General features: G+C 36.7%; 1 protein-coding gene across 1 annotated transcript in view; it reads left to right on the forward strand.

Annotated features, from left to right (window-relative positions):
• The first annotated feature begins 418 nt into the window (after nt 1-418).
• The window catches only part of LOC145287997 (monocarboxylate transporter 12-like), a 71,776-nt gene continuing 46,565 nt past the window's right edge, over nt 419-25,629 (forward strand). Inside the window, exon 1 of the mRNA XM_080135997.1 lies at nt 419-3,264. Coding sequence (XP_079992123.1) covers nt 2,427-3,264 — 838 coding nt within the window. The 5' untranslated portion in view covers nt 419-2,426. The remainder of the gene's footprint in view (nt 3,265-25,629) is intronic.

Here is a 25,629-nt window from a genome sequence, read left to right on the forward strand (position 1 = left end):
AATATATGACTGAAAGTGAAAGACCACACACTGTGACACCGTCTGCCGAGTACCACGTGACCTAACTTTCCCCAAAGTGAAAACGAGACTCGAATTTCAGACCCCATGTCGCTATTGGCACCCAATTGTGAACCGATAAATTCATTGCTTTTTTTTTTATTGGTTTAAACCGCCTGTATTTTTAGCAACACAGTTGCTGATGGTTTTAGGGGGTCATAATAAACGTCAAAAAATTCAAAACAAAACAAAGAAAAAAGAAATGAAAAAACGTGATTCCAAGTTTTTCGAACTATTCTGAATGATTTAATTAAGATGTTCATCTCCCTGCATCGCGTTTCTGTGTTCAAACACTAATCAAACTACTGCTACTGCTGCTGCTGCTGCTGCTGCTGCTCAGGTCGTAAGCACCAGACTCAACAGACGCATTTGTATTCTATCAAAACAGTAGCAAACATACAAATTGAGATCACAAACAATTGCAGCAGCAGCTGTCTTCTAATGACAAGGATTAGTTTGAAATATCAAATTTAATCATCGAAAGCAAATCGAAATTAAAAAAAAGATATATATATATATGTTGCAAATATTCTTCCATTGTTTTAGTTTCTTTTTCGCATCTCCAATGTTCATCTCAACAGTTGAGCTTTCATTACGACATTAACTACTATTATTAGTAACACACACACAACAACTGATTGGGTATAAACTGCAAAAACATTTCCTAATTTATTAAAAGTATCGGATTTATACACGAACAGATTTGGGGAAATTATAAACCCCCCACCCCCACAAAAAAAAAAACAAAAAAACAACGTCGTGATTTTTATGATCCTGAAAAATATTAGCATAATAGCGCACGAACGGATTCTTCATTGCTTTTGTTATTAGTTAAGTCCGTGCAGTTCAGCAAAACAAAAAAACAAAAAAAAAAAAAAAGGAAAAAAAAAAAGGAAAGCAGAAGCTATAGCCATCATCCTTGTTATTTTCTTGATTACCTAATAGCATCTCGCTATCGGACCATTTTTCAATGTGCCTTTTTACACGTGTCTACTACTGGAAGAAGAAGTCAGGTGTTTCCTGACTTTGTGAAAAGCCGCCTCAAAACGATTGAAAAAAATGCATTTGCTACTGGTAGAATGTTTTATATTAAGATGATGTGAAGTCAAGCAACAGTTTCGACAACTAAATACTCTCAAGCAAAGCATGTGTTAAAAAGGACCAGTTGGGAAAACATGTAGATTCAGTAACTGCAACTACTAAGCCTAACACCCAACATGAAAGAGGAGGCAGCATTACTGCCACTGTTCCTGTTCCATTTGTCTTTTTGTGGAAGGAATCCATCAAACATAAACAGTGTTGTTTGCCAATAAGTTGTTTTCATTCTTCTGTTTCGTGAATTAATCTAGGTCTACGAACAAAAAATACTCTTCATATTTTTTAATTTTAGCAACTACTTGTGATGGTCTTAAAATAATCTCCATAGTCTTGAGCAATTATAAGAAATGATATTTATAGCACAAAACTAATTACTTTATATAAATAATTTTGCTTCCCAATGAAATCACACTCGTTTCATAAAATGGAAATATTTATTGGAGGCAAAAAACATGCAGTGTAAATATTCTTTTTATCTTTGTGTATACCTCATACACAGGCGTGCAACAATAATCAATGTGCAAAGTGCTAGATGGAATCGCTCATGCATTGGTATCATTTCCAAATGATATTTGGTACGCTCAAATAAGATGCTTTTTTTTTTACCAAGAACCAATCTATGTGTAATTAGGACAATAGAATCATGAACATGAAATAGATTTGCTTTTCATTCCATTAATCTTCTTCTTCTTCTTCTTCTTCTTCTTCTTCTTCTTCTTCTTCTTCTTCTTCTTCTTCTTCTTTTAATTATTATTTAGTAATAATAGTTCTTTTTATTTTGGTCCCCCGACAAAAAGAGGGCAGAACTGTAAATTCACCCTTTTTACTTTATTTTCCAAACTGATATAAAAACTCAAAAACATTTTTCATGCCACATCGTAATACTAGTTGTGCTTGTGCGTGTTCCACGTGAAATTCTGAAATAATTTTTACAATTCTATTTGTATGTAATCTACTTTATTAATTAAGAAACTCACTTACATAAGCTATTTCTTTAGTACTTTTCAGAAATGTTACACGTACATTGAATAAGTATATTTTATAGGTATCGTAAAATGCATATCGTCACTATTTCTAAATATGAAAGCAATTGTTGTGACCCATCAATGGGTCCCATCATACGCATGAGTGAAAACGATGATTTTACAGTCCGAGTGTAATCCGATATCTCTGCAGAAGACTATTATTCTATAAGAGTTAAAATCAAAACAAAACAAAAGTTGCTACTACGAATTTCCATTCGTTGGTCACCCAATGTGCCATACTTGATTATGGCTAGTAAGGAACGTCGCCATAGCAGTCATGAGACGTGCTCTCGAATTTCCCTGAAGGAACACCAAGGTAACTCGGCGGCGATGACCGGCGCTTCAACGACAGCGTCCGCATCGCCTCCAACCATTAAGTTTCACCATCATCACCACCACCACCACCATCATCATGCTCCGTGCACCAACAAAACACAATCTCAGCAAATGCAACTTCATCACCATCTTCATCACCATCATCATCAACAACAACAACAACAACAACAACAGTTACAATTACATCATCATCAGCAGTTACTACAAGCAACACAATTATTACATCACCATTCAACTCCAGCACCACCTGCCCCACCTCCGCCACCACCGCCACCACCACTACAAAATGTTCAGGTTGAACCACAACATGGTGCATCTACAAGAGATGTGGAAAATTCCTGCGAAAGTTATGGCTGTGGTGGCGGCAGCCATGGTGAGGTTGATGATGTTGATGACAACGTTGATGATGATGATGATGATGATGACGATTATGATGGTGATTCTGTCGGCGGAACAGGGGTCGGTGGAGTCGTCGGTGGAATGAACGGCAGTGGGATTAATGGAAACAACAGTTCGGGTGGAATAGGTTCCGGAAATGGCGGAGGAACTGATGGAACGAGATCTTGTATTGGAGATCCCCGCCAAGTGACAAGACTTGCATTTGGACATTTTTTTCCTGATGGGGGTTGGGGCTGGGTTGTCGTAGCTGCTGTTGCTGTTGTAAACATTTTCTGTTATGGATTTCATTTAGCTTATGGAATGTTAATTATTGAAGCTAAAATTAAATTTGATGATGTCCGAGAACTAGGTAAGTTGATATCTTTATTTGTCGTTATCAAATTTTTATTTTTTATTATTGAAAAAACTTGGTATTTTATTTTATTTTCATTGACCACACTCATTAATATGTTTATTTGCAAATGTAAATATTATTTCTATCCATTCAAAATATTCAAAATACATTCCAATATTAATTTACCAACTTACCATGACAACAAACGTGAGAGAGCACAAATCTTTGCTTTGATGCTTTCTTCATTGAATAAAAACTTCAAGCGATAAATTTATATTTAATGCCGCGAATAAAGGACAGGGCATTAGAACCAGGCGGTGGATAAACAGGCACGAATTAGAAATGAAACACAATATCTCTCTCCAAAATAAGTCAACTTCATTTAGTCATTTAGATCAAAGTTGTATCACACTGTGATTTTATGTCAGTTGCGAAGCAAAGAAAATTTAATAACATGTTTTCGGCAGTAAATAAAACTCTCTCATTATCAGAGACTGTTCTCAGATGAAAACTGAACACTATCAAAGGGAAACTTCATACAAAAGTCTTTTAATATAGATAAAAACAACATCAAAGACAACAGCAAAATAATTATTCAAACGTTTGAATATTGAACTTCACTTTGCTATGGAAACTGATTCCTGTAAGAATCGATCTGAACTTTGTAAAATATTATCACGCATATGATTATTATGAAATTAAAACAATTTTCAGTTTTTCTTTTTTCATTTTTTATATATATATATATATATATATAGTGTGCTCCGGATGAATTTTATAATTTTTTTATATTCTTTCTTTTCAGAAATATTTAAAGTATTTAATAATATTCTAAAGTATTAGGATATTAGGATAACTATTTTTATGTATTATTGATGGGTTTGAGAGCTGAAATTCATGGACAACTTGAAAGCCCTGGGAGAATATTGGAAAAAGTTGACTTGTATGGTGATGCTAGATTAAACATTCTGAAATTTTAGCTGCAGCTCAGTTCCTTGCATATCTTGAAGGTTGTAAGATGTGAGCTGCAAAATCTGTGACTAGCAAGAAGGATCATAGCTGGCATTTGAACTGTCTGCAAAATGAAAGGCAAGAAAGATGATTGTTAGAATGGCGACTATAAAAAAGAAACACTGAATGAGGATCTTTGTTACTCTTCATACAAAAGTTGCTCGGGCCAAACATCAAGAAACCCTCAACACTGCTATCATTGGGTGAAGAGGGTGGCTATAGTAAGGCCATACGTAAAGAGGGTGGCTATAGTAACGCCATATGTGTGGCACTGTATCACACCTAAAAAAAAGAGACGGTGTGAAAACTTCCGGGACTTCAAATTGCCTGATTACAACACCATGTATTGGGTGCAATTAAAAAAGACACTAACCGTATTGTGTGCAACACGAAGGATATTCTGACTACCAGGATCAAACTGGTGTCAAAGTATCTCTTGTAGGACAATATGAAGGTTCCATTTGAAGATTGTATTGAATTAACTGTATTTGGTATTTGGAAAAAAAAAAAAAATCCTCTTAGAAGTGCACATTGTATTTTTGTTTTATTTTACTTCAGTCAAAGTTCTCAGAAATCAAGGGGCCCACAACCTGGGGCTAACACTTGAACTCTATATGAGGTACATAGATATTCGAATGTTCCATTAAAGTTCTTTATCTCTCAAACACTGAGTTAGTAAAGAACTTAAGAACATAATTTTACTCTTCCCAAATAACCATTTTCATATGTTGTAGTCTATCTTTCGTTTTGGTCTCTTGGTCTTACTGGATTCCAGGACTAGAATTTATCTTGTCTGGTGGTGTATCCAGCTTCGTGCTATTACTTGAGGTAATATCACTTGGAGAAGTTGCACCATTCCTCATAAAAGCAAAAGTGAGTAAGCCATATTGAGGAGATCTTATTTGGGCAGCGAATACAAAATGTGATTTGGAATATTTAGTCAGGGTTTACTTTTAGGGAAAAGTATCCTCATGCCAGATTGTTCTGACAAACACGTGTACAGAGGGACCTTAGATGCTCGAGGAAATATCAATTAGTATGTCAACATATGACATTTTTTGCTTCCCTTTCCATATACCGAACACCCTGTATATATATATATATATATATATATATATATATATATACATGAAAGTCACCACTTATCAAGGCCCGAAAGCCACTCGGGGATAAGGATTATTGCGAGTACAGTAATCAATTGGACAATATCGTAGTAATCGTTAGTATTGGAGATCTGATAAAGTGTCTTACTTAAGGGGGTGGTTCAACAGGAACTTGTTTATGTTTGACTTGAAGACATCCAAGTTGTAGTCAGGTGGGAAACAGGCAAATGGAAGAGAGTTCCACAAGCGTGCACTTCTAAGAAAGAAGCTTTGCTCATGGAATCTACGTTTTGATTTAGGCACAGATAGAGAGTAGGAAAAATTACTGAGAGTGGTTTCAGCTAGACAGGTGTTTTTTGTGAAAGATTGGCGGGGGGAGACCAAGATTGGAGTTCAGACGAGCACTTCCCATGGAAATAACGATAAAACAAACACAGGCTCGCAACGGCCCTTCTATATATATAATTATAGGAGTGTATATATATATATATATATATACACCTTTAAATTTTTTTGTTTTTATGTGTGTATTGATATTCATATTACAAACCCTTTTTCTGTTTTAAAAGAAAATACAACTTTGTTATCTATGGGTTGTGGAATTGCATTCATTTGCAAAAGATTTAGCTAATTTACATATTCGTTTAAACTGTCATTTTAATTAATTCCCTATTAATTTTTTCAGTTTTCTTATGGGATGAGCATCTTTAGTTAACTATTACGTGTAATTATATTCATGCAAATATTCTACATGATTTATACTTGCGTATTTGCGTAAAAAAGGTTATAGTAAACACTAACCGCTTTCTATATATATTTATGTATGTGTGTATATATTTGCTTAAAAAATTTTGTTTACCAAACTCCTCTGTCATTTTTTGGTCTACAGAGATGAAACTTAATATATAGGGTATTCGAACCCATGCAAAACTTTATATTTAGATTTTAGCCGGTGAAAATTGGTGCAAAAGTGTAAAAATTAAAAAAATTGAATATGCCAGGTGAAGGTCGAACTACGGCATTACGAATATGCATACGTAATGTAATAGCTATTGGTTCATGTGTTAATTTTTAGCCTTGCAGCAAACATGTCTTCATAGCTCAGGCATTAACGTCAAAGGAAAAAGTAAATTGTAAACTTAACGTTTGGGTTTCGATTCTCGGTGATGGCACCCGAGTCATTTTTTTTTGTTAATTTTTTAAATCATTATTACATATTGGGTCCAATCTATATATTAATAGTGTGTGTTATTTATTTTGTGTGTCACGCTTACATCCAACTGACTGTCGTTTAATTGTTATGGACTTTCATTTCTTGTAATAAATGATCTTAGCAAGAATTCTTCATGAGTTTTGGTTTCGGTTTCAATTCAAGCTTAATCATATTGATACATTTTTTTTTATTTTTGAAATCACAACTTTATAATATATAAAAATCAATAGAACGTTAACTCTATAATAATATATACAAAATCTTCAAGAATTAAAAATATCATATTTAAGCATACTCTACAACCAGGCTATGCCGGCGCGGCCCTGCTAGCTTAGATAAATACTTTTGCAGTTTTAACAAAAGAGCTACAATTTTGGTCAAGATCAAAGTGTAGTATCTGTTCTTCAGATGCTGCACTTCCATTTCTTGTTCTCTTTCGGTGGAGGATCAGTCCTTCACGACCGAGACAATTTTTTATTTCTGTACCTTTTCTCCACGTTAAAAAACGACCCTGGTGTCTAACTCTGTCCCGTGGGGAGGCATAGTAAATAGGTACAATAATATCAGAGCATCTCCATTTATGCTGAACATCTACAGCATGCCAACATCAATATATTACATATGAATGAGTCCCCTGCTTAATAATAAATATGAAATCTGCATTAATCAAAATATCATATTTAAGCATATTTTATAATCAGGCAATGCAGGTGGCCTGTTAGTATATATATATATATATATATAGTAATCTTAAACTTTATTGCATCTTAGACTACTGCTTGAAAAATATGACCTTTCATTATTTGCCAGATATGCATTTGCAGATATGCTATTGTTTTGTATACGATGATGCACTCTTATTGTGAATGTGTCAAAGGTAGCCATACTTTAACGTGTGTGCTTAAAATAGTTTTATTTCTATTTTTTGTTTTTCTGTGCTATTTTAACTGTAGATTTAGTCTAGTTTTTATTTATTTAATTATTATTATCATTATTATCAATATTATTATTTTTATGTATTGCTATCCTAAAGTTAAGTTTAAGCTGTGTATATAGTTGTTTGCTATTTCACTTCTATAATTTAATAGGTTTTGAGGATCTGAAAGCAACCATTTTCAATGAATTGGCATTGTATAAAGTGTTTTTTTTTTTTATCAAAACAGCGGTTTATCATCTATTTTTTCATTTCTTTTTTTCAAATCAAAATTATATTTATTCTGTTACACAAATGAATCGAGTATAAAGGCAATAATAACCAAATTAACTAAATAATCTGAGGAAATTTTTATCACTCAAACTCCAGGGAATACCATCAGTTATGATCAGTGAGTAATCACTGATGATGATCTGTGTTAGAAGTCTTAGTGAGTACATAATAACAAATAATATGGATCAAAGAGGATGAAAAGACTGAAGTGAAAAGCACCAACCAGAATTCCTCTGGAATGGTGTGGTGAGTAATAAAACCTTGGGGAGGTTTATTGCCATCTAATGATAAACGGCTGTTGCTATAATGCAAAAATGATTTGCAACAGTTAACAACCCTTCACAATTAATAGGAAGGGGGTTGCAAGATGTAAGCTTAGCAGTTTCACTTCCTTTGCTTTCATAGTGTTTTTTGTTTTACTTCTTTCCATGTAGCTGTAGATTTTTTGAAAAATTTCAACTGTTTTCATTATTGTTGTTTAGTCTCAGTATTCACTATTATTCCAATCCAGATTTTTTTGGACTGTTCCTAGTGCTTCTACAATTATTAGTGTAATATTGGTTTCTTCATGTTCCATATTCCTTTCAGTTCTTTGGCAAGTATTTGCTGCTTTTTTTTGTCTCTTTGATTGTTATTCTGTTAACTAATACATCTATGCTTTGGCAGTTTATTTCCTTCTTGTTAATTATTATGATGTTACTTGAATGAGTTTGGACCTCCATGTCCCAAAGGATTTTGTGGTTTTTGCTTTCCAGTATTGTCTGCATGTGCAGTCGTTTGCATAGTTCCCACTATACTGCTTTCCCCACACAGTTGTTTTTGTATACTTTTTAAGCTCATTTTCTGTGTTCAGTTATGTGATTTACCATTTCATCTCTTTGTCCACAGAGTCCACATTTATTGTTTGCCTGGGTTTTATCTATTTTAGCTTTAATATACTTTCTTCTAATCACATTGTTCTGTGCAGTTGTGTCCTTTTATTAGGCATATTCAGATAGTTTCATAATTTTCTTCTCTTCTTAAGAATTGTCCATGTAGCTGTTTCTCTTCCCATTTTTAATGTCTTTTGGTTTCTGATTTTGCTGTTTCTTATATTGTTTATCTTGACAGTGTCTCTTGCTGCAATGATCAGTGTTTTTGTGTTCTGAGTTATATATTTTTCCAAGTCTTTTTTTGTCCTTAACACAATCTTCTATACTTACCAGTTTCTCCCCCTTTGTTCATTTTCATGTAGAGTTGATCAGTATCATCTTTGCACGGTCATTAGTTTCCTCATTTTCTAGTCTAGGTTTTCTTTGGTCCAGCCTATCAATGCTCCAATGTATCTTATTAATGATAATGCCCAGGTGTTTATTCCTTTAACTAAATTTCTGCTGTATAGTTTTGTTTCTAAGCATTTCTTCATTCTTCTTGGGTATTCTTTCCCAATCTTCTTTTCATTTCTGTAGTTTTAATGGTGTCTACTTCCAGAACACTCAAATATTTGTAGGTATCATTTTGCCAAAAACCCTCATTTCTTCTTGGTTTGACAGTTCCACACCCTCCAATCTCTCCAGTTTTCCTCTTTTGTGCACACTTTACCATTCCGAATTCTATTTAAATGTCCTGGCTGAATATTCTGGTCATGTTCATCAACTTTTCCAGTTTCTTTTCCGTTTTGGTAAATAGCTTCAGGTCATCTATATACAGGTCATACATATACGGTTATATATGTATCCATCCATCCATAACCTTTGAACCCTGGAGGGGCATAGACCATCTACAACTTTGTAAATGCTTTTGTAGTGAGGAGTTCTTTTTACAGGATGCTTTTTGAGGATGCTGGCCCCACGCCCAACCTTCCGAGAAGGTACATACAGCGCTTAGCCTTCCCAAATGGTCACCCATCTGGTACTGGCCACGCTCAATGTTGCTTAACTTCGGTGATCTGGTGAGAACCGGTGTGTCAACGTGATTGTGCCGTACTACGTCATATATGTACGAGGTGGTTTATTCTTTGTTCTGTATCCGTTCATCGGGAAGAAGTTCATGATTGTTAAGGCAGTAGTAGATCTCTTCTTTCAGTTGTGACATTAGCGTTATCTACATGTTTGGTAAGCAGGTACTTGCTTGATAGCATTGCTTTTTTGGCATCTTTTTGTTTGATATAATTCTTCCTTTGATTGTGTTGCTTCATGAGGGAGGAGAGAACGCCAAAAACAAATATATATAAATATGTATATATATCATCCAAGAAGGGAGATGTGTGAAGAATAGATGAACTTGTTTAGGACCGTGTTGCCACATGTAATAACATGTGGCAACACGGTCCTAAACAAGTTCATCTACACAATCCCAAACACCTCTGATGATTTGGCACAACACGATTCCAAATGATACTATCAACTTGATACAACACAATTCCGAACAACACTGTCGATCGACATGATATGATCCCAAACAATACTGTTGAATTGACACGCCATAACATGATCATGAACACAGTAACACAGAGCAATCTTTTTCAACTGCCTCCAAATAACTTATCGGCTTATTTTTTATAGCCATTAGGTGAAACTCAATCGCTGCTGTGGGTAGGATGGATGGAGCTCATTGGTGGACTTGTAATTTGCAATAGAAAGGCCCCAGTCTGCTTTTTGCCACAAATAGGTCTGGCACACAATTCTTGTGCACTTCCATGCATGCTCATCACACTCCTCTCTGATCATACAAATGACAACGTTGGCTAGGCCTTTTTCTCCTGGTACTTCACCTTAATGGTACAAGCTCAGGAATTTCCTCAATGGTGCCTTCGTCTGTCGCATCATTAAACTCTTCCTGCTCTGGATCCTTGGATGCATTATCATCTGAGGAGCTTTCTTCATCTTGTTGTTCATACAGCAGTGGCGCTTTATCATCTGATGAAGTAATTTCATCACTAACTATGCAATTATGTTGGCACGCTGGATGCACATCCTTTATGTAGCGTGGTCTTCCATCAACTGAGATTGAGTATTGGCTATTAATTTTTGTCGTACATCTTCCCTGCAAATTCTTTACCCAAACCGCATCTCCTTCCTTGTACAGATTAGCTGGGCACCATCATTTTATTGATACTCTTGACACGGATCCTATGAGTGTATAGCACCATTCCCAGGTCCGTCGTCTTTAGGTGTAACGTTGTGCCAGTACACTGCATTTGAGGATGTGCACCTTGTTCTTGCCACAATGCGCTTTATTGTGCAATGGGACCACTTGATTATTCTGTTTCCAGAGGGCATGTTGGCACACCGAATTCGAATATGCATGCCCCACATCTGTGTAAACTCAGCAAATACCTTTCCGCAAAACACTGCACCATTATCCATGAGCAATTCGATCACCAGCCCCCTTTCACAGAATATACTCTCCAACTGTTTAATGACATTAGCAGAATCCTGTTGGTTTAACTGCTTCAAAATAGCAAAACAATTAGGGCCACAGTCTATCAACGTCAAGTACAACTGAGTGCTGAAATAGATTATATCCATAGCAATCTGCTCCAGGTTTCCGGGACGTGAAGCCTACCAGGCTTCCAATGCACTTCAGTTTCAATTATTAATGGGTTGACAACTTCACAATGTACCATGTTCTTTTCACACCGGGATGTCCACTAGACTGATGAATTATCTGTATCTGAGACACGTGTTGTTCTGAGACTATGGCACACACAAGTTCTCGGGTTCTGTCACTTTACAGATCTTATTTAACCATTGCTGTGGTACCTGAGTAAGTTGGTCAGCTCTGTTATCGTTCTGTTATCGTGAGACTTAACGAGTCCTACATCGATTGTTAGTGCATATTCCAAGGTCAAATCTCAGAACGTGAAGAGGCGACACCTAATTAACATTTCCGAGGCTGCTTGGAGTACACTCTCATCTGTTCGGACAAGGTGTTAGTTATCCACCGATATACACATGCAGAGTTTATTCATAAATGTATGGTTTTGGCTTTCCACTGCACAGCATCAAACTCAGATAAATTTATATGCTCGTCTTCATGCACTGCTCGAAGCCAGCTTGCGTTTTCCGCCACGGAACCATTGCTTTCCACAACCACCCCCATAGCAATGGCACTAGCATCCACCCACATTGTAACATTTTCTTCACAGATACACTGGATCGTCAGGGGCTGTTCTCAAACAAATGTCTTTGATCATCCGTGCTAGAAGAGGGTCTCGCACTTCGTCATCTCATCCAGTTGTCATCATATTTGTCCTTTATTTTATAAATGCTGTGGCAACACATAACCAGCCACACACCAGGAAATGGCTAGTCAGTTTCCTGTACACTGAAAATACAATTTGATAAGTAAATCTATCAGGTGCCGCCATAACAGTTTTCAATTCTCCTCAGCTTTCAAACCAAACTTCTCCAAATGTTCCTTGACACGGGTTGCAGAACACACATTTTCATTCACAAAAATGCTGTCAATATATGAAGACATAGCTGCATTTATGATCTTATCCTGGCTGAGGACGGTATTAACAATGGTCTGCATTATTGAAGGGATGATATTAAGCCCAAATCTAAGGCAAGTAAGACAATATTGTTATCTCATAATCTCTACTGTTTGGCACGGCCACAGAGATTTGTCAAATGGATTCGGCATAGATCCAGCACTGCAATGTTTAGGCCTACTGTCGCGTTGGCTGTATACACATCCACATACTCATTTAGCTCTCAATAATCCATAAAGGGACAAACTTTCTCTTTGTTCTGCATAACAGCTATGAGGGGGATCAGACCTTTTGGAGAGCCAAGTTCGTCCTCAGAATATGACAGCAGCCAGCCATTATCGATCCACATCTGCAGTTCACGGTCATATTCCTCACAAATTTGTGTTGGAGCTAGATACTCTGTAAGTCTATTTCTCAATGTAAGTGGAGGTTGGTCACCAGCTCATTTCCACAATGTGGTCCATTTCCAGATGTTCTGGTTATACTCTATGGAGAAATCAGGCTCGGTAATGGTGATAGCAGCAAAATTGGTCTTGCTGAAATGTAGAAAAGTTACCTCACTAGCACTAGATACAGCTATTCCTCCCAGTCGCTTGATTGTGTCAAGCCCAAGCAATAAATCAAATCCCAGTAAGTATCCATCCACAACTAAGACTTCTATGTATTACAAAGTTTCTACGGACCATGGTATACAGTTTGAATCGCACCTATTCCGGGAACTGTCCAGGATCTTAGGGATCACATGTATTCGGACAACGAGCTATCACCCAGCTTCTAACAGGATGATAGAATGCTTCCATTACCAATTGAAAGCAGCATTATGTGCTTACCCTGACCAATAGTGATGGAGCGAAGACATACCGGTTGTCCTTCTTGGCTATCATGCATCAATCAAGGACCTGGGATACTCTGCAGCCGAACTTGTCTATGGAGTACCTCTATCGTTGCTGACTCCAATAGAGGATACAGCAACTTAGCTCTGTATGTGAATAGACTGCGAGCTTATTTCAGTAAGCACTGATGCATCCAAGGGAACAGACCATAAAATCTTTAGTCCCAAAGGACATTTCTTTTAGAAAGGACACTGTAAAAGCCGCTCTAACTCCACCCTGTACTGGCCCTTATCGCATGCTTTTGCGCACTGATAAAATTTTTACAAATAAACACTAGTTTTACAAATAGACACTAGTGGCAAAAAAGAGACAGTTTCAGTAGACAGGGAAAGGTTATTTATTTTCTTAAAAGCACCAAACCCTAAATCTTCATCTTGCTTCTCTCAATTGACCTTGTGTATGTTTTGTTGTTTCTTTAATTGTTTCATTTGCTCGTCATATTGCTTCTCTTTCTTGACCTTTCTTGAATTTTTTCTTGTGATGATTTTAACTGCCTTGCAGCATGTTTAGTTCTGTCAGCTTCACAATGGGTTGCTCTTTTCAAATTTGTTAATCTTGCTCTTCTTTGACATATTTTGTTGAGCTCCAAACGTTTTCTCTATGTGAAGCGTTTTCATTCGAATGAATTGCAGCAACTCTTAGTCTATTAGCTTCTAATCTTGCTAATCTTTTTTTCCTCAGTTTCGTTTCTATTTCGTTTGGGTGGCATCTGAAAGAGGAAAGTGTTATCTTAAATTTTTCCAAAGAATTATATGCATCTCAAGAAAAAAGGATCCTTAATGATCCATTGCATTGTTTTGGGCAGCGTTATTTTGAAAGATTAGATACAATGCAATAAACTTTGGCCTATGTTAGGGAGAACAATCATGTCAAATTTTATCAAGATTGGTTGAGGAGATGGGGATGGAGGAGGGTGATGTGATTTAAATTCACAAAGAAGTTGGCCAGCGTTATGGTGGCAGCCCTCAGAATCATGGCGAACCCCAACTTGGTGTGCATCATCCCTAGTTGGGGTCTTTCTGAAGAGCCACATCAAATATGACCTTAACGTTTGACCTTTTCCTTAGAAAGTGGTGTGCACCATCCTTAAGTGGGGCACCATTATCATGCCAGGTTTGATCATGATTCGTCCAGTGGTGTGGGCTGTAGGGGAGTTGTACACACACACACACACACACACACACACACGAACACTACTACTTCATATATATATATATATATGCTATAGAACTAGAAAAATTAAATTTTATCAATTCTTAATCAGAAATAATATTCAGTTGCAGACACAAAAGAAGATTTAAATATGGAAACACCCTAAATTCTGCCAATAAACCCCCTCCAAACCAGGACTAATATCTGTAATCCCTTAGATCAACCTTTTGACATAAACCCTACCTGCTACCCTAATTACAATTTTCTTATTGCAATAAACGGTTGACTAACCTCTCTCATATGCCCAGTCTAGCACCCAGTGTCTAACAATGGAACCCTCCCTTTTTTTAGCTAATTATGCTAGAGTAATTCTGCACATCTATACAATCCCTACTTTCTCTAGTATCCCACTAGACCTCAGCTATAGGGACTCTCTCCCATTCACTCTCTCCATCACAATATTTATTTTTAACAATAGAATACAATCATCACCAAAACATTCTCTTACTACCCCTGAATACACTTCCCCTCACTTTGTCCTATAGAACCTATCCACCTATCAACCTATCCACACTTAGGCTGACATGTAATAGTGACGAAATATCCTTATAAATCTTCTTTATATAACCATCATCAATTTCTCTTTGCCATGCCTCCCATGACAGATTTGACACATAAACCCTTTATTCTTCTTCACTTAAACCTAAATGTAAATTCATCAGCGCCGCTCTCTCCTCCCTAAATTCAATCCTAATATCTGGAAACATCATCTTGGCTTCACACCACTCTCCAAAATTTAAACTTCCCTTACAAATAAACCCCTATAATGGCCATCTATAAAAATTTTTTCAAAATTAATTCTTATTAGATTTGGCCCATTCTAATCTCAAATATTTTTAATTATGGTAGAGGATCCTCACAGTTACTACCCATGACAGATAGCCCCAATGTAAATGGCATTACTTGAAATAGAGAAGAAAAATAACTAACCCCGTCCTCCCCCTAACTAAACACACCTAAACTTTAAGGTCTATCGCCTCCCCTTATCACTGACATTCAGCGCACCTTCTTCACCCCACTTTTCCTCCATCTCTTTGTTCCTATTATTCAGCTATGAAATTTTATAGTTCTGTTTTTTAGCATGGGTCCTACCATTAAATTTCATTCGATTCAGCCTCGAACTGTGTCACATTTTATTTCCAAAATTTTTGGTATCAGCTTCTATATAACCAAGAGCTACTCCCGGAATTTATTTTTTATCACTGGGATCTTTTGGGGACTCGCAATCTGACACCAGGATTGCCTACACCATTAACCGAGGACCAACATATTTTCACTCCGGACATGAGAATCTTGGAACAAAAAACAACATTGTGAAATTAATTGCTGTTCCAAACTCTCTTCTCCCCCCAAAAGTAAGGTAATGTCCATTAATTATCCTCTAATCCCAGCTCTAATATCTTAAAAAATTGCAAATTCTTCACCACTAATAACATGTTTCCTTGAATAATCTGGACTGAGACTGTAATTCTCATAGAGGAACTTCCATTTATTTGTTTTTTTTTTTTTACATAATATTTTGATACTGCTTTACACTCAAGAAGGACAAAAAAAAAAAAAATAACTTTGCAAAACATCTCCACTCTTGCCTCCAAGAACTACTATATATTTTCTCAGTTGTCATATTTTCACTTATTTTTTATATCCATTTTTTATATCAATTATGTATATTCATTTTATTCCCCTATTTTTATTTTCCTATAATTTAATAACTTTGCATCTCTTATACATTTTATTATCTGTTATTACTATATATTCCTTATATCCTTTCATCCCATACTCCTTTGTATCTTTATCCTGTTAATCTACTATTTGTTTATCCTCTATCTTATTCAGCTAAAATCCTCCTATATTGTATCCTTCATAATTTATCCCTCACATTTATCATCTTAATATTATTCCTAATAATTTATATTTTGTTTAAGCACTTTTATAATTTCAGATACCCCCTCTAAAATATACAGACATAGCATAAATCCTATATTTCATGTAAACCCTTCCTATAGCTATAAGCCTTTAATACATATGATTACACAAACATTTTCTTTCAATTAACGTACCCTATATTCTCTCAGAGAGTCTAATCACACATTTTGTCCACATATATTAAAACCACTGACAGATATGCCATATACCTACCTGCATTATATAATAAAAACTATACTCTTCCTATATCAAAAAGATCAATTTAGCTCCCCCGAACAGCCTCAATATTTTATTTTGTTCCTAATGCAACTCTCGCTAAATGTCACATCCCTATTATGATACCTAGCATCTTCTTTCCTCTTCTGATGAGAAGCATTAGGCTTTGAAATATTATGGCATAAAGAGTTCTCAATTACCCTACACTAACAATTGATGTATACCCTTATTGAATAAATATATATATATATATATATATATATATATATATATATATATATATATATATATATATATAAAGTTTTATATCGTTATTTTCTTTCTTTATTGATCTCTCTCTGGCTACATGAAAAGTAGCAGAAACTTGATATGAAGCTAGCAGACAACAGAAGATATTTTTGTTTGTAAAAAATAGCTTATATTATGGACTTGCATAAATCGTGTTTTATAGATTGTTTTGTAAAGTGTCGGCAAGACAACATATATTTGGAAATACACTCGTTGCCGGGAGTGTCTTGTTTAAGTAGCCCGCTCTCACCTCTCATGCAAGCGAGTGAATCTACTTCTATGGGGGTATGTTGCCAAGACCACTACGGTCTTAGCACTGGGCCTCTTGGGTTCGATTCCACCTCTACATGCCCTCCCCCTTCCAGAGTTACAAGATACTTTCGTTGTGGTCCAATGTTTTGAGGCTCTGGAGTAGTCGTGCGATGTGCCCCATGTCTGTGGGGATAGTTTCCTGGGTGGTTGCGTCAGGTATCAAGTGACAAGGGGTATCTACCACAGGGTTTATTCTTCAGAGGACTCTGCGATTGCGGCGGGTTACCCGGTTACTCCCATCAATGCATACATTATACTGCCGGTTACCCAGTGTTTCCACCACCCTTCCCATCTTTGCCCATCGGCGAGGGTGTAGACCAACTTGGTTTTGAACCTGCACCGTTTCCCCGATTTTCAGTTCCTGAAGTGGGTGACATTTTAGATTGTATTCCCTTTCATTCCGTAAGTGTCTTTTTGCCATCGCTGTTTCCCTATAATGACTGATTTCTCTCCAGCGTTTATGAATTCAATATCAGTCCTGGAGCACTGAGAGATGGTTCTTTATCATGCGACTGTAGAGCATAATTGCTGTAAGTCTTGTACCGATGTTGTTGCGATGAGTCAGTAGGGACCTAGCTGCCCTGTCATGGAATAGGCGACCACACCTGTCTGTGCTATCAATAAGGATCCTTTTAGCCGTTTGAACGGCCAATTTTGCTCTCCCGTTGCTTTGAGGGTAATATGCCGATGATGTTCGTTTCCTTATGCCCCAATTATCTAGGAACTGGTTATATTCACTGGAGTCAAACGGTGGTCCACCATCGATCGACAGTTCCTCCGGGACGCTGTACATGCAGAACCAGTTTCGTAGGGTGTCACATGTAGCCTTGGCATTCCCAGACAACATCAGAGTGACTTCTACCCATCCGGTGTATCTATCTGCATATACTAGGTAGTTCTTCCCTCATAAATCGAAAAAGTCCGTCACCATCTTCTGAAATGGGAACTCGGGATTCGATGGCGGCATTAGGGGTTCCCTAGGTTGTGACAGAGCCATTACGTTGCATACTTTCCACTGGGTCGAAGTCTGACGAATGTTCGCGTCCAGTCCTGGCTAAAACAGCTGTTGTCTGGCGTTTGCCAACATTCTACTGACGCCCTGATGCGCCGAATGAAGCGATTCCAGTACCTTTGCATGTAGTTTTCTGGATATGAGGATTTTATTTTCCATTATCGTCACCCCTTCCAAGCAATATAACTTCTCTTTCATATGCCAAAACCGGCAAAATGTCTCCGGCAGTTTGTGTTGAGATTTAGGGAAACCATTTCGTATGAATTCAGCGAGGGTATGACATTCCTTGTCAGTAGCAGCTGCTGCCACAATCCTGTCCCATATTATTGCCCTTAATTTGGGGTCCTGCTCATAGGTGGAGTTTAATGACGCGCTTATGGCACTATCCATGGTTTATGCGATGTCCTTTTCGCTTGCTCTCTCCTGGCTTAATGTTACTGAGCATCTCGATGTATAGTCTGGTGCCGCATTGAGTTTGCCAGGGAGATGCTTTATTCGAAATTTGTACATCAAGGACCGTTCTTTGAAGTTGAACAGTCTTGGGTTCATTATGTCCTCCAGAGCTTTGTCCGAGATCTTCACCAAGGGCTTATGGTCTACAGTGACTAACAGCTCTGGGCATCCCAAAACGAACATGCGGCATGCTTCCAGTTTGTAGACTAATGCCAATGCCTCTCCTTCAACTGGTGCATATCGAGACTTTGCATCATTAGTGCATTGGGAGCCGGCCAGGATTAATCTCCAGTGGTCCTCACAACACTTCGGTCGGGCTTTGGTTGCACAGTTGCACTGCTTCTGGAAAAGAAAATATCCCAAGCCTGTCCTACTGAAGTCCGTTGACAAACAAGTTGGTCTGTTCACTTCGAAGGTTCATACACCATTCTTGATCTCTTCTGTGTTCCTTCTTTTTGACTCTTTGAAGATTCTATCGAGTGTGCTGTCCCAGTAGAACTTTTGACTTTTTGTCTTTAGCAGCTCTCGGAACGGGACCATTACTTTGGCCTGAAAAAAAGCGTAGGCTACCTTGTTTACCATTCCAAATCAAGATCTTATGTCAGTTATATTTTTTGGTGTCGGAAAATTCTGTATTGCTTCAGTCATGGTGACCCCGTCTAAAGAACACTGCATCTCGTCAAAAGAACTTTGCACTAAGAAATGAACAACATAAACTGGACTCGGACCGAAAAAAAATGAAACACTTTGGAATCTTCAGGAAAATACAAGTGACTACTCAATTTCACGTCGCAAACGTTTCAGAGAGAACCTTCGATGTAAGTACAACAATACTATATTTTCCCCCCTCCTTCTTTGCCTACACACACAAAAAAGAAAAAGAAAAGATGCACATATATATATACTTTCAAAAAAAAAAAGAAAAGAAAGAAAGAAAATGGAAAAATCCAATGTGCAACAAATAAACTTAAAAACCCCTGAGTTTATGGAAACTCTAGTAAATAGCTGGTTTTCCATTCTGGAAGCCCAATTCCACCTGCGTAACATAACAGCATCAACAACCAAATTTTACACTGTCATATAATCCCTGCCTGCAGAGGTGGTAGCTAAAATACTGATAAATATTTTAGAAGGCAGAAAATATGAGGAACTAAAATGCTCCTTGATTGAGTCCCACAAAAGGACCAAGCCGGAATTGCTTAACAAACTAATGTCAACTAACACTATAACTGGCTGTCCTTCCGCATATCTTCAAGAGATGCTGTCTATTGCAAAAAGGATAGGTATTGGTGAAGAGATTGTTTTTCATAAATTTTTGCAAGCTTTACCCGCAACAATTTCACCGGTCATTGCCTCACAGAAAGAGCTAAACGCATCTCAACTAGGAAAACTAGCGGACGAACTAATGCCTTTGTTAAATAATATAAATGCAACAGCGTTCACCGCTCAGCATACTGACAAAAACAAGAGCAACGTTCGGATACCGATAGGTGTTAAACCATTTTTCCCTGAACAAAAACAAAGATATGCAGAGCACATATTTACTTCGCAGAGCAAGCCAGAACCTGCAAATGGCCAGGGAAGCGAAACATAAAAATACTACCAAGCTCACGCCCATCCACACTAACACCAAGTGACTCGGAAAACTAGTAGCGCGAGCCATGTCCGTCCCCTTGAGTTCGCCATTACTACAAGTCAAAGCAAGGCTAGGGACAAAAACATTGAAATTTATTGTAGATACGGGCGCAAGTATCTCGATAGTACCAGCAGTCATGATAAACGGTGTCAGATTACATCCAACACCAGTATCACTAACCACTGTCAACAATGAGAGAATAGAATGCCACGGCCAAGCTAACCTTGAAATTAGGATACCAAATTTGAAAAGGTCATTTTCCTGGATATTTGTAATCGCAAACGTCACCAATCACCTCCTCGGACTTGATTTCTTAAATAAATTTGGCCTTACAGTAGACTGCAAAAATAGAACAATTTACGACCCAGTTACTACTACCAAAAAAAGTTACTATTAAATGCTGCAGCACCAGTAAATGTGATCATAAATGAAATAGAACTGTCTGTATTCATTAGAAAAGAGCCTGGATAAACACCCAAAAATTATCTCTCCACACACCAACAAAAACAGTGAATACTGTGGTGTTTATCACAGAATCAACACAGGTAGCCACTCCCCAGTCTTTGCTAAATCCAAACAACTGTCTGCTGAAAGGCTGGCAGCGACGAAAGAGGAATTTAAACGTTTAATAAACGAAGGTGTAATACCCCCTTCAGACAGTGAGTGGTCAAGCTCACTACATCTGGTACCCAAACAAAGTGGAGGTTACCGCTGCTGTGGAGACTACTGCGCCTTAAATAGCATCACTAAAAGTGACAGATACCCCATCCCCAATATAAACTCCTTTACGGCTAAACTTGCTGATAAACAGCGATTTTCAAAAATTGACTTAATTTCGGAATATCATCAGATTAAGATGCACCCGATGATATTCCAAAAACTGCCGTAATCTTGCCGAGGGGACTCTATCAATACGAATACATGCCGTTTGGACTAAAAATCTCAGCGGCTACGTTTCAAAGATAAATGGACAAAATTTTCTGAGATATTGACTGTGTTTTCATTTATATAGATGACATATTGATCTTCAGTCACAACGAACAATCCCACAAACAAGATATCGACACAGTTTTTCAAATCTTAGAAAACAACAGCCTAAAAATATCACTTTCCAAATCCATCTTCAATGTGACATCTCTTGACTTCCTAGGATTTAGAATCAACTCAAAAGGAATCACACCAACTGCAAATAAAGTTAAAGAAATAGAATCTTTTCCGTGCCCTAAGGATGCAAAATGCCTACACAGATTTCTTGGTATCGTAGGATTTTATAGAAAATTAATACCAGGATTTGCAAAATTAGTCTTACCTTTATCTGAGAGAATGAGACTAATACTGAAAGGTTTAATCACCTTAAATACCTCGGAAAAAGAAGCCTTCTCTACTATGCCAAAAATACTGGGTAACCTAACAGAATTACCCCACCCTCAACCAACTTGTACACAGTATCAACTAGTCATGGACAGCAGCAAATATGCAGTAGGTGCTGCCTTACATCAAGTCATAGATGGAACCCCAGTACCAATAAGGTTTTTCTCAAAAAAACTCACAGCAACACAGAGGAGATATTCCACTTTCGACCGTGAACTTTTAGCAGCATATTTGGCTGTATTACACTTTCGCCACATAATAGAAAATCACAAAGTATTGCTTCTGACAGACCATAAATCAATATGCAGTGCATTTCACAGTCTAAAACCTGCAAAATCAGATAGGCAACAAAGACAACAAGCCATCATCACAGAATTAATCTCAGATATTGCCCATGTGAAGGGTGACCAAAATATAGTTGCAGATTGCTTATCTCGCCCAACATTTGCTGTACAAATAGATATGTACGACCTCCCAGTACTTGCAGATGCACAGAAAACAGACACTGAAATACAGTCCTATCCAGACTTAAAGAAATTCACATTATCTAGAAAAGATTAATTTGTGTTATGTGATACATCAACGTCATACCCGAGACCTTTTGTACCATATACACTACGAAAATCTATCTTCGACAGCTTACATTCAGTATCATATCCTGGAATAAAATCATCTATCAAAATGATTAAGGCTGGATTTTACTGGCCACATATGGATAAAACAATCAAAGAATTATGTGCACCATGCATATCTTGTCAACAAGCAAAAATATACAGACATATTAAATCACAAATTCAAACGTTGGAAAGACCATCATCAAGATTCCATACCGTACACATTGATATAATTGGACCATTACCCCCAGCAAAATGTGCCAACAATCCTTATACAAATCCATGTCAGTATGTTTTAACATATATAGATCGAACCAGTCGATGGATAGAAGCACAACCCATAGCATATATTACAGCACAAACTGTAGCAGCTTTTGTTAACACGTGGATTACTCGCTTTGGTGTCCCACTACATGTCATAACTGACAGAGGCACACAATTTGAAAGTGAACTATTCCTTGAATTGTCAAAAATTATTAGATTCTATAGGCTACGAACAACATCTTATCAGCCACAATGCAACAGACTTATAGAAAGAGCCCACAGACTATTAAAGCAGCTATAATGGCCCGAGAAGAATCTTGAATTTCAGCTCTACCAATAGTCCTCTTGGGAATTCAAAGTATGCTCAATAGCTCCAATTTTCCCCCATTTTATTCGGTCACAGGTACACAAATGTTATTACCACAACTAATGATTGGTACAGAAAATACAGAAACAATTACACAAAATTTTACAAGAGAACTACACAAAACTATGGCAATATTTGATCTGACAGACTTTTCAAACAGAGAAAAATCAACAAAGAAAGCATACGTACCAAATCAACTTCAAATCTGTGATAAAGTTTGGATTAGGATAGACCGCGTTCGAAAACCATTAGAAGCACCCTATTCAGGTCCTTACATTGCATTCGAACGAACACCGAAATATTTCCTAATAGAAACGAACCCAAACACACATACACAAGTTTCAATAGATCGTATGAAACCTTACATTGAAAACAAGCAAAAATGTACGCAAAATACAGCTACCAACAAAAATAAAAAAAACGACATTTTACTCCCTGAAAAAGTGCAAGAACATAAAATAAAATCAAGAACTTCAAGTAGGAGAGTTACACGGAAAAAAGATATTGAATACATTTATTATTAAAAAAAAAAAAATAAATAAATAAAAATAATAAAAATACAAATATACATATATATCTGCATATATATGAGCACTCCGTCTACTGGCAGGGTACCTCTCTGTACTGACCAAAGATTTAGGTCACAAAATCAAAACAACTACTACCATCCTCCTCAGCACTATATTAAACCTTCCTTTTCCCTACAGTGTAAAAGACAATTCTCCCTCCTTAACCCTTCCTTACAGCTAGTCACCCTGCTTACTGACTCCTCCCCTACCAGCCTGCTGCTACTATTCAAGTAGACCACGCTGGTGCCTTTTCAAGGAGAAGGACCCAGAGTTCACTGGAGTTGACGTCCAGTACACACGTGTTTTGATGACTGCTATACTCATGCCATCTTACCATGTTCGCAGTGTTAACAGAAAATAAAATAATCTTTCAAATTAGTATTTGTTTTGTGTCTTATTCAAACGAGATAACAGCAAAAATTTAGATATCGATTCCAAGAGTCAATGAGTATCGCCCAGTCACCATCACTTGAGTTCGGTTTTATGGTAGGTCTGTCGGGTCTCTTTGTAAGTGGCTTGCTGGACTGTTCTCCATCTCTTCACAGGGCGATATTCTCTTGCTGTAGCTCAAGGATCCGTTGCAGTAATGTCTGCTGTGTTTGTTCATCCATATTCCAACGTTGTTTGTAGCAGGTTTCCTTTATCGGCGACACCATGTAAAGTGTCGGCAAGATGACGTATATTTGGAAACACACTTGTTGCCAGGAATGTCTTGTTTAAACAGCTCGCTCCCGTCTCTCATGCAAGTGGGTGAGTCTACTTCTACAGGGGTGTGATGCCAAGACCATAGTGGTCTTGGCACTGGGCGTCTTGGGTTCGATTCCATCTCTACAGTTTTCACTTGTGGAGTATTTCATTTTAGCTTTCAGATAATATCAAGTCATGAGGAATGAAGTCACACCATTTCAGTTCATTCCTCTAGACAGTTTTTTTTTAGTACTGCCTCTTCTTACTTATGAACTGTTCAATAAAATCAAAACAACTAAATGTTTAAAAATTTTTAATGCATTATATAATTTTATATATATATATATCTATATATATAAAAATGTAAGTGTTGGTTCGTTCGGAATTAATTGTCTAAAAAACCACTGGACGGATGGCTTCCACGTTTTGGTATAATATGTTTACTATATCCATGTGTGTTTTTATATATTTCTTTTTAATTATAACATTATACTTAATTTTTCTATGATAAATAGGTGGATTTCTTTGTACCGAGAGGCCATTTTTTTAATTTAGGGACAATTTATTACCATTTCCTGTCATGTGACCAGTGTTACAATTTAGCGGTTTTCCTGCTATATCTGGAGATTTCGTTTACAATCTAGCGGGAAATTCTAGAGAATCTGGAGGTATTTGGCACCCAGACACCCGCATTAGATTATTAAAAAATAAAGAAAAGCGTTTGAAAATACTTTAAAACATAAAATAAACTCATTCATGTAAGTAAAAAAAAGTAGCATTTATTGCCTTTGGTAACAATTATTTATTGATTATTTGTTTTGTTTTTCACCTTTTTTTCAACTAACCATTCTTAAATCTCACTATAAAATCGATTTTTCCACTAGCGATTTTCTGGACATTTCTTTCTCCTGATCTCGCGGGTTTTTTTAAAAATCTCAGTTGACAACATTGCATCACTAAAAAAACACTACAGGCTTAATGTAAACAGAATGTGTTTACAATATCGGTAAATTTTCAATGGGTTTAATTACATGATTTATTGATAATGTAACCATGTGATTGAACTTTAATTTAAATTAACCACACGTGGTCGCAAAATGAATGCCGATGCTCAAAGTGTATACACATTTTGACTCCTCCCTTTACTTAAAAATTCACTAAAAATCAGGAAATTAACGAATTTTAATGAAAATTGCCGTATTGTTCAAATAATGATCACAGAATATAATGAACTAATTATTTTTACTTAACTCTTAGTGAAAATGTTTTATTTTGTTTAAACAAAAAATACCTTTACTAAAGTTATGGTTTTCTGTAGTAAATAAAAAACGCAAGAATTTATTTTTGCTTCTTTTAAAGCATCGTAATTTGTAACAATAAAAAATAATTTTTACAGTAACATTACGAAAAAAGCCCCTAAAGTCCGTAATTCTCGCATACTATTCAGCAAATTAAAGATTCAATTAGATTCCTATTTCAGTCACCTAAATTATTTAGGGTGAAATGAGTTTAGGAATTTATAGCCAAACCTAAATAGTTTTTTTTGGTA

Source organism: Euprymna scolopes, chromosome 11 (genome assembly GCF_053919585.1).
Source record: "Euprymna scolopes isolate OS-2025 chromosome 11, ASM5391958v1, whole genome shotgun sequence".
NCBI lineage: Eukaryota > Metazoa > Mollusca > Cephalopoda > Sepiida > Sepiolidae > Euprymna > Euprymna scolopes.